At 44.0% G+C, this 22,452-nt stretch overlaps 1 protein-coding gene and 1 pseudogene across 1 annotated transcript; both read left to right on the top strand.

Annotated features, from left to right (window-relative positions):
• Nucleotides 1-11,443: 11,443 nt before the first annotated feature.
• On the top strand, nt 11,444-13,914 carry LOC121580233 (proteasome subunit beta type-6). Its single transcript, XM_041895284.2, has 6 exons — nt 11,444-11,579; nt 12,246-12,313; nt 12,487-12,618; nt 12,777-12,906; nt 13,005-13,149; nt 13,656-13,914. Exons 1-6 carry the CDS (start codon nt 11,487-11,489, stop codon nt 13,781-13,783), a joined length of 696 nt encoding a protein of 231 aa, XP_041751218.1. The 5' UTR covers nt 11,444-11,486; the 3' UTR covers nt 13,784-13,914.
• Nucleotides 13,915-17,124: 3,210 nt separating this feature from the next.
• LOC121578920 lies at nt 17,125-19,916 on the top strand (annotated as a pseudogene).
• Nucleotides 19,917-22,452: the final 2,536 nt, after the last annotated feature.

The following is a 22,452-nucleotide window of genomic DNA, read 5'->3' as shown; positions in this document are numbered from 1 at the left end:
TCTCTGACATTTTCCTGGGGCATTGACAACCTCAGACTCTTTCACTAGTGTAAAAAACAATCGATTCCAAAATCATTTCAGATATTATCCACCACGTCAATAGCAGATGTGTTATAACAACTGTGGTTCATGCTCTCCAGTTTCCATTGGTTACTAAAGCGAAAGGGTGGCTTCCAGCCGGCAGCTGGTACAGGCGTCTGACCAGTGGTGAGTGTTATTGGCAGGTGCTGGGCTGGTGTTCTGGCTGAGCCCCAGCCCGCTCTGTTTTTTCACACGGTCCCTTTAGAAGAGCTCTATGAGAGAACATCTCCTCTCCTCATTGGAGAAAAGCCTCTTATGTGCTGCCACTCTATCTCTCACTGCTTAAGTAGGACAGTATAGGAAAGGAACATCTGGGTGCATCTGCTATCTAATGCAGTGAGCTCCTCTGCCTGTCCATATCCCAGAGACTGTTGGGGAAGGAGTGAGAGAAAAGAGGAAGAAGAGAAAAGAAAGAGAAAAAAGTAACTCATGAACATTCAGAGCAACACACAGTACCGATGGTCCCTAAGAATGGTGCCTCAACCAAATGAGTTTCTGAGAAACCAGACTGTAAGTAATGACTCATCTTAATGAACCTGTCAAGTTTTACAGAACAAATTTTCACAGCAAAACAGCCTGACTTTTACTTGATATCTAGTCTACTATTTTGCTTTTCTAAACTAAATAAAATATGTTTACGCCTAATGTGCATGGAGTTTGAAAAATACATTCTCCACCCATGGTGACCCAGCAATTGACTGTCAAAGTTGAATCTTGAAGTAATCATATCACAAAATGGTCATAAGGAATCTGGAACTGATTGGATAAAACGTGAGGTCTGACTGATGACAGCTTTTTAATGCATGAGTGAATGAGTGGGCATCAGTATAAACTCAGTGATTCCCTGAAAGCTCATTGACTCTCCAAGAACCCATTCAGTTGTATGAGTGGATTTATCAGTAGGTCTACTTTAATCTGTTTGTCCATCAGTTAGCCTAGTGGAGGCGGCAGTAGGGACTATTTCTATGCTGTGTTACTCCAGGTCTATGCTGCAGTGACATCTAGGAGCGGCGATTATCTGAGATTAATCTTCTCTAAGCGCTCTTCTGATTGACTGAAATCCCACTGGCAGCTGGCTAAGGCCAATCTCTCTCTTCCCTTTGAAAATGACAGACCCCAAGGTTCTCCAACAGCTAGGCACCTTGTAGTTTAGGTAACCATGGGTACTAAGAGTGCGGGAGAGTCAGTGTGTATGCATTACTAGGGTGGCCTTTATTCTCCTCCGGTACCTCCAGGAGTGCAGTTGAATACATTTTAGGTTATGTTTCATGCTCACATTACATGAGTTTGAACTAAAACACATAATTTTATTCAGGGACTGTTTGCCTGTGTTGACCTATGCCTCAAGGCATTTGCACAGAGGGACAGGTCAGTCTGTGTGGACAATTGACACATATTTTGCTAACACAACTATTCATTTTCTGATAAAAGTTAAAGTAATGTATTCAAATTAAAATCAAAAAATGAATGGGCAAAATAAATGGGCAGAACACTAATGGTCACTTCCATCTTCTGCAGTCTGATTTTCTATTCCCCATCTACATACTACCCCTACTGAAGCTCACTCAACAGAACGAATGAGCTGTTCGTGGACTACAGGAGACAGCAGAGAGAGCACGCCCCCAACCAGATCGATGGAGCGGGTCAAAAGCTTCAAGTTCCTCAGCGTGCACATCACTGACAACCTGAAATGGTCCCTTCACACAGACTGTGTGGTGAAGAAGGCGCAACAGCACCTCTTCAACCTCAGGAGGCTGAAGAAATTCAGCTTGGCCCCTAAGACCCTCACAAACTTCTACAGATGCACCCTTGAGAGCATCCTGTTGGGCTGTATCACCGCCTGTTATGGCAATTGCACTGTCCACAACCGCAGGGCTCTACAGAGGGTGGTGTGGTCAGCCCAACGCATCATCGGGGTCACACTGCCTGCCCTCCAGGACATCTACAGCACCCAGTGTCAAAGGAAGGCCAAGAAGATCATCAAGGACCTCAGCCACCCGAGCCACGGCCTGTTCACCTTTCTACCATCTAGAAGGAGGAGACAGTATAGGTGCATCAAAGACTTATAAACAGCTTCTATCTCCAGGCCATCAGACTGTTAAACAGTCACCACTAGCTGGCCTCCGCCCAGTACCCTACCCTGAACCTTAGTCACTGTTACTAGCCGGCTACCGCCTGGTACTCTACCCTGCACCTTACCGAGACTGCTTTTCCCTATGTACAGTGCATTCAGAAAATATTCAGTCCCCTTGACTTTTTCCACATTTTGTTACATTACAGCCTTATTCTGAAATTGATTATTATTATTTTTTCTCATCAATCTACACACAATACCCTATAATGACAAAGTGAAAACAGGTTTGGTATTTGTTTTGCACATTTATAAAAAAACAAAAACAGAAATACCTTATTGAAATAAGTATTCAGACCCTTTGCTATGAGACTCGAAATTGAGCTCAGGTGCATCCTGTTTCCATTGATCATCCTTGAGATGTTTCCACAACTTGATTGGAGTCCACCTGTGGTAAATTCAATTGATTGGACATGATTTGGAAAGGCACACACCTGTCAATATAAGGTCCCACAGTTGACAGTACATGTCAGAGCAAAAACCAAGCCATGAGGTCGAAGGAATTGTCCGTAGAGCTCAGAGACAGGATTGTATCGAGGCACATATCTGGGGAAGGGTACCAAAAAATGTCTGCAGTATTGAAGGTCCCCAAGAACACAATGGTCTCCATCATTCTTAAATGGAACAAGTTTGGAACCACCAAGACTCTTCCTAGAGCTGGCCGCCCGGCAAACTGAGCAATCGAGGGAGAAGGGCCTTGGTCAGGGAGGTGACCAAGAACCCGGTGGTCACTCTGACAGAGCTCTAGAGTTCCTCTGTTGAGATGGGAGAACCTTCCAGAAGGACAATCATCTCTGCAGCACTCCACCAATCAGGCCTTTATGGTAGAGTGGCCAGACAGAAGCCACTCCTCAGTAAAAGATACATGACAGCCTGCTTGGAGTTTGCCAAAAGGCACCTAAGGACTCTCAGACCATAAGAAATAAGATGATCTGGTCTGATGAAACCAAGATTGAACTCTTTGGCCTGAATGCCAAGCGTCACGTCTAGAGGAAACCTGGCACCATCCCTATGGTGAAGCATGGTGGTGGCAGCATCATGCTGTGGGGCTGTTTTTCAGTGGCAGGGACTGGGAGACTAGTCAGGATCGAGGGAAAGATGAACGGAGCAAAGTACAGAGATATCCTTGATGAAAACCTGCTCCGGAGTGCTCAGGACCTCAGTCTCAGGTGAAGGTTTACCTCCCAACAGGACAACAACCCTAAGCACACAGCCAAGACAACGCAGGAGTGGTTTCATGACAAGTCTCTGAATGTCCTTGAGTGGCCCAGCCAGAGCCCGGACTTGAACCTGATCGAACATCTCTGGAGAGACCTGAAAAAAGCTGTGCAGCGACGCTCCCCATCCAACCTGACAGAGCTTGAGAGGATCTGCAGAGAAGAATGGGAGAAACTCCCCAAATACAGGTGTGCCAAGCTTGTAGCGTCATACCCAAGAAGATTCGAGCCTGTAATTGCTGCCAAAGGTGGTTCAACAAAGTACTGAGCAAAGGGTCTGAATACTTATACTACCGTTCAAAAGTTTGGGGTCACTTAGAAATGTCCTTGTTTTCGAAAGAAAAGCACTTTTTTTGTCCATTAAAATAACATCAAACTGATCAGAAATACAGTGTAGACATTGTTAATGTTGTAAATGGCTATTGTAGCTGGAAATGGCTGATTTTGTATGGAATATCTACATAGGTGTACAGAGGCCCATTATCAGCAAACATCAGTCCTGTGTTCCAATGGCATGTTGTGTTTGCTAATCCAAGTTTATCATTTTAAAAGGCTAATTGATCATTAGAAAACCCTTTTGCAATTATGTTAGCACATCTGAAAACTGTTGTGCTGATTAAAGAAGCAATAAAACTGGCCTTCTTGAGACTAGTTGAGTATCTGGAGCATCAGCAATTGTGGGTTCGATTGCAGGCTCAAAATGGCCTGACACTCCCATGCGAGAAATTGCCAAGAAACTGAAGATCTCGTAAAACGCTGTGTCTACTCCCTTCACAGAACAGGTCAAACTGGCTCTAACCAGAATAGAAAGAGGAGTGGGAGGCCCCGGTGCACAACTGAGCAAGAGGACAAATACATTAGAGTGTCTAGTCTTAATCTTTTATTTTTACTGGCCAGTCTGAGATTTGGCTTTTTCTTTGCAACTCTGCCTTGAAGGTCAGCATCCCGGAGTCGCCTCTTCACTGTTGACGTTGAGACTGGTGTTTTGCGGGTACTATTTAATGAAGCTGCCAGTTGAGGACCTGTGAGGCGTCTGTTTCTCAAACTAGACACTCTTATGTATTTGTCGATTTTAGAATAAGGCTTGTGATGTCACGAGAGGCTGTGTCCTGGAGGGACGTTACATCCCCCTGAGATGGCTGCAAACCCAGACAGCTATGGCTCCATCTGCTGGTATGGTCGGGAACTCCAACCCTCTATGGCCAATCTTCCCACGCAGCTGAAACCAATCAGGAGCTGATGAGCTGAAGGTTTGGGAAGTGAAGAGACACAGTCTCCAACCTGGGCTCTCTGGAGGACAAGAGTGCTGCACGTCCACTTCCATGAGGAATATAAGGATTTGGAGATACTTACCTTTGGGAAATACTCACCTTTGGATATATGCACCTGTGGAAATACGTGTGGGACATTTGGAAGGACGTTTTGCTGGGTTGGCCACTAGCTGCAACGTGGAATACAGTAAGACTGGGGAAAAGTTATTTGAGCGAGGGAGAGTTATGATTTTGGATGTGGAAGAGACATCCCTGAACTGTTAACCCTTAAAGAGCCACCAGAGAACAGAATTGTGTTATACTTTCGTTAGTTTCCCAAGACCTTTAATAAAATCCTTGTTTTGGTTGAACCTGGTCTCCTTGCACTACTTGAGCAATCCCGCTGAAAGCTGTGTAGCCTCTCGTGACATCACAGATGGTGGAGAATACGGGCACGCTCAAGCGTTAATAGTGCATGTCAGAGGAGGATATCGAAGGTTTGATCACCCAGTTTTCCAAGTTGGCCGTAGGCTCCCCGCCGACTGAAATGGAGGGACACCAGAGAATACCCCATTACTGAACTTACAATGACCAGCACACGGGGAACCATACACACGACGGCGGGGGTGGTTGATTCCCTCCCCGTCCCTGTCCTAATTGGACGAGACTGCCCAGCCTTTTACCCACTCTGGAGAGAGTCTCAGGAGAGGATAACCCGAGTACCTCGGAAACGGAGAGGCAAGACTCATCCTGGGAAGGCTCCGGTGCAATCCTCCGAGTTACTCACTCCCGCCCCGGGCTCTGATAGGGATGGCAGGTGCCCAGACCGACACCGAGACTGGTCCGGATACGGGAGAAGAGAACGCAGCCCAGGAAAGTGCTCCGTTCTCCAGTGAAGAAGACGTCCCAGGCACCCAAGAGCTTCCCCTCTCACAGGCCAGTATGGTACGGCTCAATTACAAGATCCTACTCTTGCAAATGCCTTAAGAAATGTGCAGGTATTAGAAGGTGTAGTGTTAGGTGATAAGACAACCCCTACTTACCCCCATTTCGCAGTAAACCGGGGTTAGTATATCAGATAGTCAAGAAAAAATGAGGAAGTGCATGAACAGCTCCTCGTGCCACAGCCCTATCGGGCCACAGTACTCAACCTAGCCCACACACACCCGCTAGGGGGCCCACTTGGGGTAGAGAAGACTAAGGAAAGAATCATGCAACGTTTCTTTTGGCCAGGAGTACACAAAGAGATAGAGAACTACTGCCGTAGTTGCCCTGAGTGTCAGCAGGTTGCGCCAAAGCCCACATATAGAAACCCGCTCATTCCCTTGCCCATTATCGAAACTCCTTTTGAGAGGATTGGATTAGACATAGTCGGGCCCTTACCGAAAAGTGCCAGGGGACATCAATACATTCTGGTCATTCTGGACTATGCGTCCCGGTACCCGGAGGCCATTCCGCTGAGGAAGGCTACATCCAGACAAATCGCCAAGGAGCTGTTCCGTCTCTCAACTAGTCTGGGAATCCCAAAGAGATATTGACGGACCAAGGGACTCCGTTCATGTCCAGGGTGATGAAAGAACTCTGTGCTTTACTGAAAATCAAACAGCTGAGAACCTCGGTCTACCACCCCCAGACAGATGGCCTAGTCGAACGTTTTAACAAAACACTAAAATCCATGCTGCGGAAAGCGGTAGGGGAAGATGGGCGCAACTGGGATCAGCTGTTACCATACATATTATTTGCGGTGAGAGAGGTACCTCAGTCTTCTACTGGTTTTTCACCCTTTGAGCTCTTGCTTTCCTACAGACCCAGAGGACTGCTCGACATCGCCAAGGAGGCCTGGGAGGAGCAGCCATGCCAACAGCGGACACTGATCGACCATGTAGGGGCTATGAGGGAGAGAATGAAGGCCATCTATCCCATGATGCGGGAACACCTGGAGGCCAGTCAGCGGCAACAGCAAGCCTCCTACAACAGATCTGCTCAACCCAGGGAGTTTAAGCCGGGGGGACAGAGTGCTGGTCCTGGTGCCAACCGTTGAGTGCAAATTCCTGGCAACCTGGCAAGGACCATATGAGGTCATTGAACGCATGGGAGAAGTAAACTACAAGGTGAGGCAACCAGATAAAAGGAAAACTGAGCAGATTTATCATGTTAACCTTTTAAAGAAGTGGCACGCCAGAGAGGCGCTGTTCAGCTCTCTACCCCCACAGAGACCCAGGAACCGGCGCGAGAAGAGGTTCAGCTGGGTCCAAATCTGTCCCCACATCAACGACAGATGGCCCTGGAACTCGTGGAGCAGAACCAGGATGTCTTCTCCTCCCTTCCCGGTCACACAGAGGTGGTCCAACATGAGATCCGCACCATGCCTGGCCGAACGGTAAACCAGCACCGCACCGCGTGCCAGAGGCTCGTAAAGTGGTTATACAGAAGGAGGTAAGGAAGATGCGGGAGTTGGGAGTAATCGAAGAGTCCCACAGTGCCTGGGCAAGTCCCATCGTACTAGTTCCCAAGCCAGACGGTTCAGTACGATTTTGTAATGACTATCGGAAGTTGAATGAAGTGTCTGAATTTGATGCATACCCAATGCCTCGTGTCGATGATTTAATAGACTCCTTGGGGCATGCTCGTTTCCTAACCACTCTTGATCTCACAAAAGGCTACTGGCAGGTGCCCTTGACCCCGGCGTCTAAGGAGAAGACAGCCTTTGCCACCCCGGAGGGGCTCTACCAGTATACCCGACTTCCGTTTGGTCTCCACGGGGCACCTGCCACGTTCCAACGCCTGATGGATCGAGTCCTTGCGCCCCACAAGAGTGCACGCAGCGGCTTATTTGGATGATGTTGTTATACAAAGTCAGGATTGGGCCAGCCACCTACCCCGGGTACAAGCGGTGCTGGATTCGCTCAGGGAAGCAGGGCTCACGGCAAACCCGAAGAAGTGCAAGGTGGCCTTCAGTGAGACAAACTACCTGGGGTACACCATTGGGCGGGGGTTGGTCAAACCACAGGAAGCCAAACTGCGGGCCATACAGGACTGGCCGCAGCCCATCAACAAGAAGCAAGTAAGGTCATTTTTGGGCCTCGCTGGCTACTATAGACGCTTTATTGCAGATTTTGCTACCATAGCTGCACCGTTGACGGAGCTGACGACCAAACGCCACTCACGAATGGTGAAGTGGAACCCTGCGGCGGAGGCGGCTTTCCTCAACCTGAAGCGAGCACTCTGCTCCAGTCCGATCCTGGTGGCACCAGACTTCAAGAAGGAATTCATTGTCCAAGCGGATGCTTCGGAGGTGGGTCTGGGTGCTGTCCTCACCCAGGCACATGACGGTGAAGAACATCCCATTCTCTACCTAAGCAGAAAGTTACTTCCAAGAGAGAAGAACTATTCAACGGTGGAGAAAGAATGTCTGGCTGTAGTCTGGGCCCTGGAGTCCCCTTCGGTTCTATCTCCTGGGCCGACGTTTCATGGTGGTATCTGATCACGCCCCTCTGCAGTGGATGGCCAAGAACAAGGAATCAAACAGTAGAGTAACCAGATGGTTTTTGAGCTTGCAACCGTTTAACTTTTCTGTTGTCCACAGGGCTGGCAAGCACCACGGCAATGCGGACGCCCTCTCCCGGCGTGATGCCTTCTTCGCTGCCTTTACCCGACGAGGACGTCGGTCCCGAGGAGGGGGATGTGTGATGTCACGAGAGGCTGTGTCCTGGAGGGACGTTACATCCCCTGAGATGGCTGCAAACCCAGACAGCTATGGCTCCATCTGCTGGTATGGTCGGGAACTCCAACCCTCTATGGCCAATCTTCCCACGCAGCTGAAACCAATCAGGAGCTGATGAGCTGAAGGTTTGGGAAGTGAAGAGACACAGTCTCCAACCTGGGCTCTCTGGAGGACAAGAGTGCTGCACGTCCACTTCCATGAGGAATATAAGGATTTGGAGATACTTACCTTTGGGAAATACTCACCTTTGGATATATGCACCTGTGGAAATACGTGTGGGACATTTGGAAGGACGTTTTGCTGGGTTGGCCACTAGCTGCAACGTGGAATACAGTAAGACTGGGGAAAAGTTATTTGAGCGAGGGAGAGTTATGATTTTGGATGTGGAAGAGACATCCCTGAACTGTTAACCCTTAAAGAGCCACCAGAGAACAGAATTGTGTTATACTTTCGTTAGTTTCCCAAGACCTTTAATAAAATCCTTGTTTTGGTTGAACCTGGTCTCCTTGCACTACTTGAGCAATCCCGCTGAAAGCTGTGTAGCCTCTCGTGACATCACAGGCTGTAACTTAGCAAAATGTTGAAAAAGTCAAGGGGTCTGAATACTTTCCGAATGCACTGTACATAGTCATAGAACACTGGTCACTTTAATAATGTTTACATACTGTTTTACCCACTTTATATGTATGTACTGTATTCTAGTCATGGCTCATCCCTTATAACTACTTCTGTACACACCTTTTCTATTCATATACTGTCTATACTCACCATCATATATATATATATATATATATATATATATATATATATATATATACATACACTACCAGTCAAAAGTTTGGACACACCTACTCATTCAAGGGTATTTCTTTATTTTTTACAGTTGTATATATTGTAGAATAATAATGAAGGCATCAAAACTATGAAATAACACATATGGAATCATGTAGTAACCAAATAAGTGTTAAGCAAATCAAAATGTATTTTATATTTGAGATTCTTCAAAGTAGCCACCCTTTGCCTTGATGAAAGCCTTGCACACTCTTGGCATTCTCTCAACCAGCTTCATGAGGTAGTCACCTGGAATGCATTTCAATTAACAGGTGTGCCTTGTTAAAAGTTAATTTGTGGAATTTCTTGCTTTCTTAATGTGTTTGAGCTAATCAGTTGTGTTGTGACAAGTTAGGGGTGGTATGCAGAAGATAGCCCTATTTGGTAAAAGATCAAGTCCATATTATGGCAAGAACAGCTCAAATAAGCAAAGAGAAAACGACAGTCCATCATTAATTTAAGACATGAAGGTCAGTCAATCCAGAAAATTTCAAGAACTTTGAAAGTTTCTTCAAGTGCAATCGCAAAAACCATCAAGCGCTATGATGAAACTGGCTCTCATGAGGACCGCCACAGGAAAGGAAGACCCAGAGTTGCCTATGCTGCAGAGGATAAGTTCATTAGAGTTAACTGCACCTCAGATTGCAGCCCAAATAAATGCTTCACAGAGTTCAAGTAACAAACACATCTCAACATCAACTGTTCACAGGAGACTGCGTGAATCAGACCTTCATCGTCGAATTGCTGCAAAGATTCCACTACTAAAGGACTCCAATAAGAAGAAGAGACTTGCTTGGGCCAAGAAACATGAGCAATGGACATTAGACCGGTGGACATCTGTCCTTTGTTCTGATGAGTCTAAATTTGAGATTTTTGGTTCCAACCGCCGTGTCTTTGTGAGACAGAGTAGGTGAACTGATGATCTCCACATGTGTGGAGGAGGTGTGATGATGTGGGGGTGCTTAGCTGATGACACTGTCTGTGATTTAATTAGAATTCAAGTCACACTTAACCAGCATTGCTACCACAGCATTCTGCAGCGATACGCCATCCCATCTGGTTTGCACTTAGTGGGACTATCATTTGTTTTTCAACAGGACAATGACCCAACACACCTCCAGGCTGTGTAAAGCTATTTGACCAAGAAGGAAAGGGATGGAGTGCTGTATCAGATGACCTGGCCTCCACAATTCCCCGACCTCAACCCAATTGAGATGGTTTGGGATGAGCTGGACTGCAGAGTGAAGGAAAAGCAGCCAACAAGTGCTCAGCATATGTGGGAACTCCTTCAAGACATTTGGAAAAGCATTCCTCATGAAGCTGGTTGAGAGAATGCCAAGAGTGTTTAAAGCTATCATCAAGGCAAAGGGTGGCTACTTTGAAGAATGTCAAATATAAAATATATTTTGATTTGTTTAATACTTTTTTGGTTACTACATGATTCCATATGTGTAATTTCATAGTTTTGATGTCTTCACTATTATTCTACAATGTAGAAACATTTTAAAAATAAAGAAAAACCCATGAATGAGTAGGTGTGTCCAAACTTTTGACTGGTACTGTATATAAATTAAATATCAAAATATATAGATATATAGATACAATAATAATAATATATTATATATATATATATATTTATATTTATATTCCAGACTCCGACATTGCTCATTCTGATATTTCTTTATTTTTACTTCTCCGATTATGTGCACATTGTTTCGTATTGCTAGGTATTACTGCACTGTTGGCGCTAAAAACACAAGCATTTCGCTGCACCTGCGATAACATCTGCAAATCTGTGTAGGTGACCAATAAACTTTGATTTGATTTGTTAAAAAGCTTTTCCTCAGTCCCACATGAATGGGACACATGTTTTAACCACCAACCCAATCAATATCAAATGCACTGGAGCAAAATTAAATGTCCCTCTAAGGAATTATTTAAAGCAGATCCAATACCAAAGAGTGCTTCAGTGTTTGAATATTCTTACTGAGAATATTATTTTGAGATTTCCTTTCTTATCATATTATTAAAGCTTAAAATAATACTTATAGAAAGTCTGGCATTTGGCTTGCTCATAGATAGGTATTGAAAATCGAGAATTTGCTGTATTAATGATTGGACTATCATCTAGAACTCCCACCCCTGGAGTTAATGTACTCATGCAATGCAGAAGGTGGCGATAGTCAGCACAACATAATTTGTTAAACTAAACCAGTCCACCAGCAAAGAAGAACATTATTTAGCCGTTGAAGATGGCTGCGTACATGTCAGCGAGCCGTTTAGAACATGCTTTTAGTACAAATGATTTTGTACCAGAATGGGCACAAGAAGAAGTTAGCACTGGGGTGAGGAAATTGAATATAGCACCGTTCATTTTACACATGTTTAAATGAGTAGCCCAAGCTGAACGCCAGGACATTTACGTGGCTAGCTAGCTTAGCTAACAATGATACTGCAGAAGCGCTCGTCTATTTGACGCTAGTTAGCTAGCTCCAGCATCTTACAGCTGAGCCAGATCTTGCACGGAAGCACGATGTTGAATTGCATAGAATTCTACGTCGGGCAGAAATGAGCGTTTGAATCCGGAAAGTTTGGCCTCACGACTTCTACAAGCCAGAAAGTTGAATAAAGTGACATTTTAACGTAGTTTACTGGTTGTCTATGGGGTAGGAATGTGAGACAATACATCCACAGGAAAGTATAATTACATAATAATATGCCATTTGCAGACGCTTTTATCCAAAGCGATTTACAGTCAGGCGTGCATACATTATTATTTTTTTTTTGTGTATGGGTGGTCCCGGGGATCGAACCCACCACCTTGGTGTTATAAGCGCCGTGCTCTACCAGCTGAGCTACATGCAATTCAACGTCTTGTTTCCAGGCAATGCCAGATCATGACGTTGCTAGACAGTTAGCCATTAGTCTCTTCTACATAGCTAATGTAATTGGGATTATTTTCACCTAAATAAAGCGATAATTGAGTGCTGATTCTACATGTCTAATTGCAGACAACCATTATGGCAGTGGAGTTTAATGGAGGGGTTGTGATTGGTGCTGACTCCCGAACAACAACAGGGTAAGTTAGATCAAGCAGCTAAGTTTAGGTCTTGCTGACTTCCTGATCTAGGTAATAGCAATACTAGCTTGCTGATTATGTCGGCCTCAATTCCACAAACATTTTCATAATGTGCCTTTACTGCCTTGTGCAGCCAAAAAGTCACAATCCTTCTCTTTTCCATCTGTTTGTAGCGCTTACATTGCCAATCGAGTTACTGACAAGTTGACTCCCATTCACGACCACATCTTCTGCTGCCGCTCTGGGTCTGCAGCTGACACACAGGCTGTTGCTGATGCAGTCACCTATCAGCTGGGCTTTCACAGGTAACACCCTAGGGCCTAGGTGACAAATACCTTTAACCAAAAAGAACTCGGCACACAGCAATAGTGGGTCTCTCGATACCACCCAAAAATAATGTCTAAAGCGTGTCTGATTCTACGTTTATTCACCATGAAATATCTCTTCTCTGGACCTGCTGCAGTATTGAGCTGGATGAGCCTCCACTTGTGCAAACGGCAGCCAACCTCTTCAAGCAGATGTGCTACAGATACAGAGAGGAACTGATGGCTGGCATCATTGTGGCTGGCTGGGATAAAAGAAAGGGTGGACAGGTGAGTTCCCAGCATCTGTATTTGGATCATACACACCAACCACTTTTTCCCCATTGTCTCAAAGAATTGTATTATGACCCTTCCCTACTCTTCCCCAGGTGTACACAGTCCCAATGGGAGGGATGATCGTGAGGCAGCCAGTGTCAGTAGGGGGTTCTGGTAGCTCCTACATCTATGGCTTCATGGATTCTAACTACAAGCCTGGAATGACCAAGGAAGAGTGCCTTCACTTCTGTACCCAGGGTGAGTAGGGCCAGAGTTTGACAGTCTCATGTAGCTTAGTTGGTAGAGCATGCAGTGCCAGGGTTGTGGGTTCGATTCCCACTGGGGACCAGTACTTAAAAAGTATTACAATGTATGCACTCACTACTGTACGTCGCTCTGGATAAGTAGCACACTGGTGGGTAATTCTGGTCCTGGAGAGCTGCAGTGTGTGCAGGCTTTTGTTCAAGCCCTGCAGTAACAAAGCTGATTGAAATAGTCCTAATATTGTTGTTCTAAATTGAATCCCCTGATTACACGATGAGTTGATTATTTGAATCAGTTGGGCTTGAACAAATGCCTGCACACACATCAGCCCCTGTAGCCCACCTCTTCTCTTCACAATGTCATTAGGCTGTTTCAAATGTCTTCAGCTACTGCTTTTCTAATCTCTGTTCACTCATGAATCATGACCACTGAAAAAGACTTGTTAGTTGAATATGATGGGACACAGGCTGTGTTGTTAATATGTCCCTCTCTCCATTCAGCCCTGGCGCTTGCCATGGAGCGGGACGGTTCTAGTGGAGGAGTGGCCCGTCTGGCAGCCATCACAGAGGAGGGCCTGGAGAGACGGGTTGTTTTGGGAAACCAGCTGCCCAAATTCTCCAATGCCTAGACAAGGAGCAGAGGGAAGTTGCTGTGCAGACAATGCACCCCTTTCAAGTCCATTCACATAAGCCCTAAACCTAGTCCGGTGTAGTTTTTGTAATGTAAGATTTGTCTTCTAATAAAAAATACTGAAACGTAGATACATTTGTGTTCTCATGTCTGTTTCCTATTTGATATTATTTCTTGGAAATGGAGTGAAACTTCACACAAGACATACTATGAAGGATAACAGGAAACATGTTTCTTATATGGGTTAAAACACGGAGTGTACAGATAAAAACAGTACAGTTGTGCAGAGAATAACTCTTGGTGATAGTGGATTAGTAGACTGAGAGTGAGTCAGTAAATGAGTAAGGACTGCAATATACTGGAGGCAAGTGTGTGTACATGTTTTAGTAGAAAAAGAGACTGCATGAGAGAGAGAAAGAGCCCCCAGCACACCACACAAGGCCATTCGTCTGGAATGAAACTAGAGTTTATTCAGTCCAAGCGTTGGATGTTTTGCCATTAACCTACAATTTGTCAGAAGAACATTGGAGATTAGACAAAGATAAAAGGAAAGGTAGCTATGTCTCCATGGTTACACTATGTGGTTACATTCATGTTTTCACATCAGGCAATAAATACACTTGCACTAAAACAAATATTACATTTCCATAATCTCTATCCCATGTGTGATCAAAGGTGTGATCATTGAAGACATCTTTCATAGTCAATAGCTAGGTTTTCATCCAATTGGTGACAGATTTTCATGCAAATATTCAAAAATATATGTAAAGAAAATATGCACATTTTCCCATCAGTGGTGTTTCACCAAACATACTTGTTGCGGATAAAAGTCAGTGCGTGATGATGTAGCCTACGTAATGCACACAAAATGTACTTTTTCGCTTAAATTTTCATGTACCGAATAAAAATAACAATTTCAATGTGTTTCCATCGCATTTTCAACTCTACGGATAGTTTTGTCACAAAAACGGTTGCATTAAGTAGCAAATGTGCATACTCGCATGTTTCACTGTGGCTGTCATATTTTTAATTGGTACAACCTCCTCGCAAATGTGCAGCTCGCAGATACAGTGAGATATTATTATGGATAACAGCGAGAATAATTGTATTTGTCAAACAGCAGTCAAACATAGCTCATGTCACCAGAATAAGATGATCTTTATTTATTGGAAAGGAGCATCAAGATCACCCTGCACTTTCACCCCCCTGTGAATCATCATAATTTATAGTGGGAGAAACACACACCATATCATCGCGTGACTCCAAGTTTACTTCGATATGATGGTTATTATATCAATATTTGACCATAAAGGCGTTTCCACTACCATTTATAGCATAAATGTTACCGACACAAAAAGATCCCACCATGTCGATCGAACTAATTATCTGTCGGCATTTATAAAATTGTACCGAAACTACCTGTTTCCATCACGGCTGTTTTTTTTTTTATACGGTATGACTTAACTCGCATAAAAACTGTGGATGGAAACGTGGTTATTGATTTTAAAAATACATGTATTGATCAGATATAATTACAACATAGGTGTAATGTAATCAAATTAAATGAATGGAACAAAAAACGTTTAGCAGGCACTAGTTTGCATCAAGTCTGTCTTGAGCATTTGGCCATAGGTTCTCGTTGACAAATGTCCTCTTGCACCTGGGGAAAATATTTTAGCATGGTGAATCCAAGACTGACATAAATCTGGATTGATGTCATTGCATGCCTTATCCATGGCCTGAAGGAGGATGCCATGGCAGGCTTCTGGGGATGGCAATCATACATTTTCTACCTGTATTGTAATCTTGTATTTTATTTTACAGTATTGTATTGTACTTCTGTATTGTAGTGGTCTTGTGTAGCTCAATTAGTAAGAGCATGGCCCAAGCAACACCAGAGTTGTGGGTTCGATTCTCCCTCGATCACATACATAGGAAAATGTATAAACTCACTCTTGTCACTTTGGATAAAAGCGCCTCCTACTTAAATGGCATATACAGTGAGCTACAAAAGTATTGGGATAGTGACACATTTGTTGTTGTTTTGGCTCTTTACTCCAGCACTTTGGAATTTAAATGATACTATGAGGTTTAGAAATTACAGCACTTTTTGTAAATAAGAAGAGAATATGTTTCTAAACACGTCTACATTAATGTGGATGCTACCATGATTATGGACAGTCCTGAATGAATCGTAAATAATGATGAGTGAGAAAGTTACAGACACACAAATATCATACCCCCAAGACATGCTAACCTCTCACCATTACAATAACAGGGGAGGTTAGCATTTTTGGGGGGTATGATATTTGTGTGTCTGTAACATTCATTTTTGAACAAGGCACTTTGATTCCTCTCCTTTACTTATGTTGCAAGAATTCAGGATGTATAATTTTAAAAAGATAAGCCATTATTTCAGGTAATAAGAAGCTTACATTGTGTTTTCCACACCCTCAGGAGGTCCAAGGTTGTGCAGTATCAGAGTTCAGAGATTGAGACTGAGCCTAGCCCTCCTCCCCCACAGTCTAGCTCCCTGTCACAGAGCCGAGAAGATTTCTGTCACAGGATTCTATGTCAGCCAAGGTGGTGTCCTCTTCACTCACCACCAACAATATCACTCTATTATAAACACATACAGTACGCAATCAATGTTTGGAAATGCTCCAGTCAAATGCACTCTTACTGATAGAGGTCTGTATCTGTTGTTCATGAATGAAGAAGTGTCTCCTGAGCCCGCCACATCCTACAGCCCTTTTCAGATGCAGAGGTTCTAAAATAAACCTGAAGGACTAGTGAGTAAACCACAGACGATTAGCCAATGACTTAGTAACCTAAACATGTTTCACTGTGGCTGTCATATTTTTAATTGGTACAACCTCCTATGATTGAGGTAAAGAGTTTGTTTGTTTCCATTATGTACAAGGTTGGCGTGATCATGGCAGAAGCACCTCCAGCAGGATAAAGAGGTTAAAAAAAGGGGGAAGGCTGGGTCTTGGGAAACTCTTCAGCTGCTGATGGGCCGGAAGAAAAAGGGGAGTACTGGGGGAGCAGCACAGAGTGGCAGCAGTGCTGCAGCTCATTGGGGACCTCTGCAGGTGATAGAGCTCTATTGATCAGTCAGTGAAAGGCTTCTGATGCCAGATAGGGCATTGGAGATGGATGGCCTGAGCCAGCGGCTCATTGAGGAGGATAAGCTTATCATTAAATATAGAAACCTAATTCTTCAAATGAACCCAAACATAATCCTGTTGCAGGTTGAAGGGGGGGACTTGGTGGGGCTCCAATCCCAGGTGTAAGGCAGAAGAGGGCATTTCCCAGGGGCCAGCAGATGACAGCAGCATGCCTCAGGCTCAGCTGGAGCCCAGCCTGGGTTTCAGCACCACTACAGTGGAGAGGCAGGGTGAAGACACTGACTCCCTCAGTCCAACCCTCACCAGTCCTTACGTCCAGCAGGAGGTGGATGAACGACTGACTGATATTATATTATAGAGTAACTGGAATTGAGGAAGCAAATGTGAATATCCCTTATTCTACTGTGATGTCTTTGCAGAGTCTGTTTGGAGGATTTGAACAAGCGTCCCATCTTGCTCCTGGCGGGAATCCGATGATGTCATTTGTCCTGGCAACTGCTGATAGACAAGCCATGGGGGGTTGGCAAGGCCCTTGTCTGTCCCATAATGAATTCTCGGGCAATGGGCACACTGCAGAGTAGTAATTGTATTTTTTATATATTTATCCAAAGCAGTTCACATTGTATGAAGGGGAAATAATTTGTATTGATCAGATTAAGAGTGAGGGAAATGTTTTGCCATGTTACTTTACATTTGTTCAGATTTTACAGCTTAAAACACTTGGTCAGTTCATGTTACAACGGATAGCCAGGCAATGAAAAAATTTGAGGAAATAAATACATAAAACGTAACATTTTAGTTTGCATTCCAGTGTGACTAGTATGGTCTTGAACTGGGGAGCTTTATATAAGGAAATATATTAGAGAAAAAAATTGCTTAAGGATTTGCCTTGGCTGCTCACTCCACTGATGTTTTGACAGCCCATTCCTCGTCTGAGAAGGCTTTCAGTTCCCGGAAGGGCTGTCGAGGCAGTTTTTGAGGTAGCGAAGTGTGAGACTAGTGGCCTCAGCCTTCAACTGAGTCCATCTCTTAAAGGACTTTGACCTTGTTCTGTCAAAGCCAGACAACCTGACTAGAAATTTATTAATTTATGTTTGGCTTTCAAGGGGAATATGCTGTGCAGTAAGCCATTTCCCTTGAAAGCCAAGCATATACATTCATTAATTATAATGTATAGTGCTGCAAACCCACTGAACTGTATTCAGTTATTACAATCAGTTATTTTTATCAGCAACTTGTCTGTCTTGGTCACTGTCTTTATCAAAACAAATTGTATTATAAACATTTAATAAAGACTAGACATTAACCTTTGCTTTAGACTTCAATGTAGGATCCTAATGGCATTCTGTAGGCCTACTGTAGCATATCACTTTTTCACACTTCCTCCAAGTCTTGATAGCAGTTATTTTCTAATTCTAGAATGCATGAGTCATTGTTTTCCAAATGATGGGATCAATAATTCCTCCAGCCCATTCTGTCATGATGACATCCAGAAAGTGAAAGTAGCTTAACATATAGCGGGATCATTACAGCCCGTACAAAGCCTTCATTGAAAAGGCTTTGTACGGGTCCCTGCAGCAGTTGCGATCGCCTGTGTGACATAAAGACAAACAGTTATACAGTAAATGTTCATGGCACATATCTCCTGTTCACGGTGTCGCTGTTCTTGGCTGCATGATGGTCCTGCAGTCCAACCGCATCAGAGAGATGCAGATCGAACTGCGGGAGCTGCGTCAGTGGACCAGGTTGGTGTGCGGGGTAGGTGAGTTTACACATATAGGCCTACTCATAGGTTATAGGCTACGGGGGAAAATAAAACACTACTGTGAAACTTTGCTTGATTTGTAAAGTATGTTTTTGAGAAGTCAATAAATATTCTTAGGCTATACTCACTAGGCTATTTCTGATTTTGAACTAAGGAATCAATCAACATGCTTATTGTTAGCCTAATGCTTAGAACAATAAGGCCAATTATCCAGCACACTTTTCAATGGAGTTGAAGTCTGGAAAAAAGGATGACAATTAGGCTAGTTGATTGTTTACCACATATCTGAAACATCTGATTCCTAGCACACTATGAGGTTCACATCTGACATCACATCTGGGATTTTATACAGATATCTGACTCTCACAGACCTACCAAATGGGATGGAATTAGAGGAAAGAGGGAGATTTCAAGACATGGGAGGCAGAGGCAGCAGTGCACTGGTCAGTCTCTTGCAGCACACACACACACACACACACACACACACACACACACACACACACACACACACACACACACACAGTATGTTGGCACTGACTACAATACCTTCCAACATTCTTTCGTCTCTAACACACACATACACTTCATGTTTGCAACCACTATGTTATCTCAGATGAAGACGATTACACTCTGGTGAAATGGGCTTTAGGACAGAGTCTAGGGGAGGGGATGCAGGTCTCTGGAGAAACGGTCACCGTGGTAACTGAAGGGACTTACTTCATTTACAGTTAGGTAGCCTATTAAAACATAGACATATTGTCATCTCTTGAGAGGATGTCAAGATCCCCTCTATACCATCGCTGTGTTTGTGTACAGGTGCTGTATAGACACCACATGGACTATGGTTCATGTGATCAAGAAGCGTCTACATGGTATCGAAACCAGCTTGATGACGTGCATACAAAGCATGCCCAGCAACATCACTGTGGCCCAAAACACCTGCTACACAGCTGGTGAGTCTTCCCAACCCCAGCCAGTGTGTGTTGCAAATGAAATTCAAATGAATGACTTATAATACGGAACGCAATTACTGCACTACTACACCCAGTGCTGAAGTTCCCAGTGTTTCTCCCTCAGTTGTCCATTACCTGGAGCAAGGATCCACTCTGGAACTCTCCATTCCCAGGAAATCTGCTGGATTCGTCCTAAAGCCTCACACCTCCTTCTTTGGTATGTTCAGAATCTGACTCTGAGTGATGATCTAACACAAAACCATGTCCCAGCAGAACCTCCAATCCAATCCCTCAGTACCTATTACCCAACATGCTGACCTACTGCATTGTGTTGCCTTATATTTAATAAACTATTATCAATGTAAAATGTCTGCAAGTATTACTCAGCCAGTATTTTCCTCTCAGCATTAATGTGGTAGGATCCTGGTACAGAACTGTTACCAAATATCACAAAATTGACCAGAAGCCTACGTCAATATTGGAAAGTGCACTGATGTGATGTTTGAATTCCATGATTGAAAATATATAGATATTAAATAATCAAACTAAATATAATAGTTGTACAGCATCATTGTACATTTCCCTCTGTTAAATTCAATTTTCTCAGTTTGTAATCCTTGGAAGACTGATGCATGAGCCAACAGTGACCTCTTGTGGTCAACACATTGGTGACTATGGTTTTGACTGTAACAGTAACATAATGTCATTACTGTATGGCATCCTGTTGTTGTTTACGGTCATAATGCCTGTAATAATGCCTTTAAAAATGCCTGGAACAATTTACAGTGATAAGTCTGACTAATACACTGTTTAGTCACTTCATGTAGGTAAGGAAGTGTGGCCAAAAAGGCCCGCCAATGAAAATGGAAAGTCTCCTCTTCCTCTCCCCTGGCCGTAGCAGAGCGCTGTAACCTTTATTGTGTGGTAGGGTCAGCTTGGACACTTAATAACAATCCGCTCCAGGGGGAAGCAGCACCACCCTCTCTCTCGCCAAGTTTCCATAAACAGACCTGACCGGGCTGCTGCTTTATGTGTCAATCTAAGTAACATAATAAAAAAATCCCCATCAAAATCAGTCAGTTTAAGCTAGAGATATCTAGTTTTTTGCATGGGCTGCGTCTCAATCCACTGCATCTGCCTATGGTGGCCTTCCGCATCTGCAGTGGAAGGTGGCTGAGCTACAGCTGTGTTTGTTAGACCATGAGACATCCCAAAAATCGGTCTTCTCACGAAAACATCTGTGGTGTCTGAACGGTATCGTCAATGTGCCAACTTCTGTTTGTAGCGTCCGGGCTACAAACTAATGGGACCCCACCGTGGAAAGGGGCGATTCTCAAGAACACAATGTGTTCTCTGTTTTACTCTATGACCCCCACAAGTGTCACAGGACTCGTCTGAAGGTAACCAGTACCCGTTTCAAAAATGAATGGAAGTATGGAGGTAGTTTTGTGCCTACCCAAAACAATGAGTTAAATATGTGTAAAAAATATACAGTTGAAGTCGGAAGTTTACATACACCTTAGCCAAATACATTTAAACTCAGTTTTTCACAATTCCTGACATTTAATCCTAGTAAAAATCCCCTGTCTTAGGTCAGTTAGGATCACCACTTTATTTTAAGAATGTGAAATGTCAGAATAATAGTAGAGATAATGATTTATTTCAGCTTTTATTTCTTTCATCACATTCCCAGTGGGTCAGAAGTTTACATACACTCAATTAGTATTTGGTAGCATTGCCTTTAAAATTGTTTAACTTGGGTCAAACGTTTCGGGTAGCCTTCCACAAGCTTCCCTCAATAAGTTGGGTGAATTTTGGCCTATTCCTCCTGACAGAGCTGGTGTAACTGAGTCAGGTTTGTAGGCCTCCTTGCTCGCACACGCTTTTTCAGTTCTGCCCACACATTTTCTATAGGATTGAGGTCAGGGCTTTGTGATGGCCATTCCAATACCTTGACTTTGTTGTCCTTAAGCCATTTTGCCACAACTTTGGAAGGATGCTTGGGGTCATTGTCCATTTGGAAGACCCATTTGCGACCAAGCCTTAACTTCCTGACTGATGTCTTGAGATGTTGCTTCAATATATCCATGTCATTTTCCTTCCTCATGATGCCATCTATTTTGTGAAGTGCACCAGTCCCTCATGCAGCAAAGCACCCCCACAGCATGATGCTGCCACCCCCGTGTTTCACGGTTGGGATGGTGTTCTTTGGCTTGCAGGTTACCCCCTTTTTCCTCCAAATATAACGATGGTCATTATGGCCAAACAGTTCTATTTGTGTTTCAACAGACCAGAGGACATTTCTCCAAAAAGTACGATCTTTGTCCCCATGTGCAGTTGCAAACCGTAGTCTAGGTTTTTATGGCGGTTTTGGAGCAGTGGCTTCTTCCTTGCTGAGCGGCCTTTCAGGTTATGTCGATATAGGACTCGTTTTACTGTGGCTATAGATACTTTTGTACCTGTTTCCTCCAGCATCTTCACAAGGTCCTTTGCTGTTGTTCTGGGATTGATTTGCATGTTTCGCACCAAAGTACGTTCATCTCTAGGAGACAGAACGCCTCTCCTTCCTGAGCGGTATGACGGCTGCGTGGTCCCATGGTATTTATACTTGCGTACTATTGTTTGTACAGATGAATGGGGTACCTTCAGGCATTTGGAAATTGCTCCCAAGGATGAACCAGACTTGTGGAGGTCTACAATTTCTTTTCTGAGGTCTTGGCTGATTTCTTTTGATTTTCCCATGATGTCATGCAAAGAGGCACTGAGTTTGAAGGTAGGCCTTGAAATACATCCACAGGTACACCTCGTATTGACTCAA

The sequence above is a fragment of the Coregonus clupeaformis genome, chromosome 13 (genome assembly GCF_020615455.1).
Source record: "Coregonus clupeaformis isolate EN_2021a chromosome 13, ASM2061545v1, whole genome shotgun sequence".
NCBI classification, from domain to species: domain Eukaryota; kingdom Metazoa; phylum Chordata; class Actinopteri; order Salmoniformes; family Salmonidae; genus Coregonus; species Coregonus clupeaformis.
The sequence above is the reverse complement of the archived record's forward strand: the minus strand, read 5'-3'. Positions and strand labels throughout refer to the sequence as shown.

Excerpts from the sequence above, each read along its gene's own strand:
- LOC121580233 (XM_041895284.2), top strand. The coding sequence starts at position 11,487 with ATGGCTGCGTACATGTCAGCGAGCCGTTTAGAACATGCTTTTAGTACA. Across the intron at positions 11,580-12,245 it reads AAGAAGAAGTTAGCACTGGG|ACAACCATTATGGCAGTGGA; the intron begins GTGAGGAAATTG and ends GTCTAATTGCAG. Across the intron at positions 12,619-12,776 it reads TATCAGCTGGGCTTTCACAG|TATTGAGCTGGATGAGCCTC; the intron begins GTAACACCCTAG and ends GACCTGCTGCAG.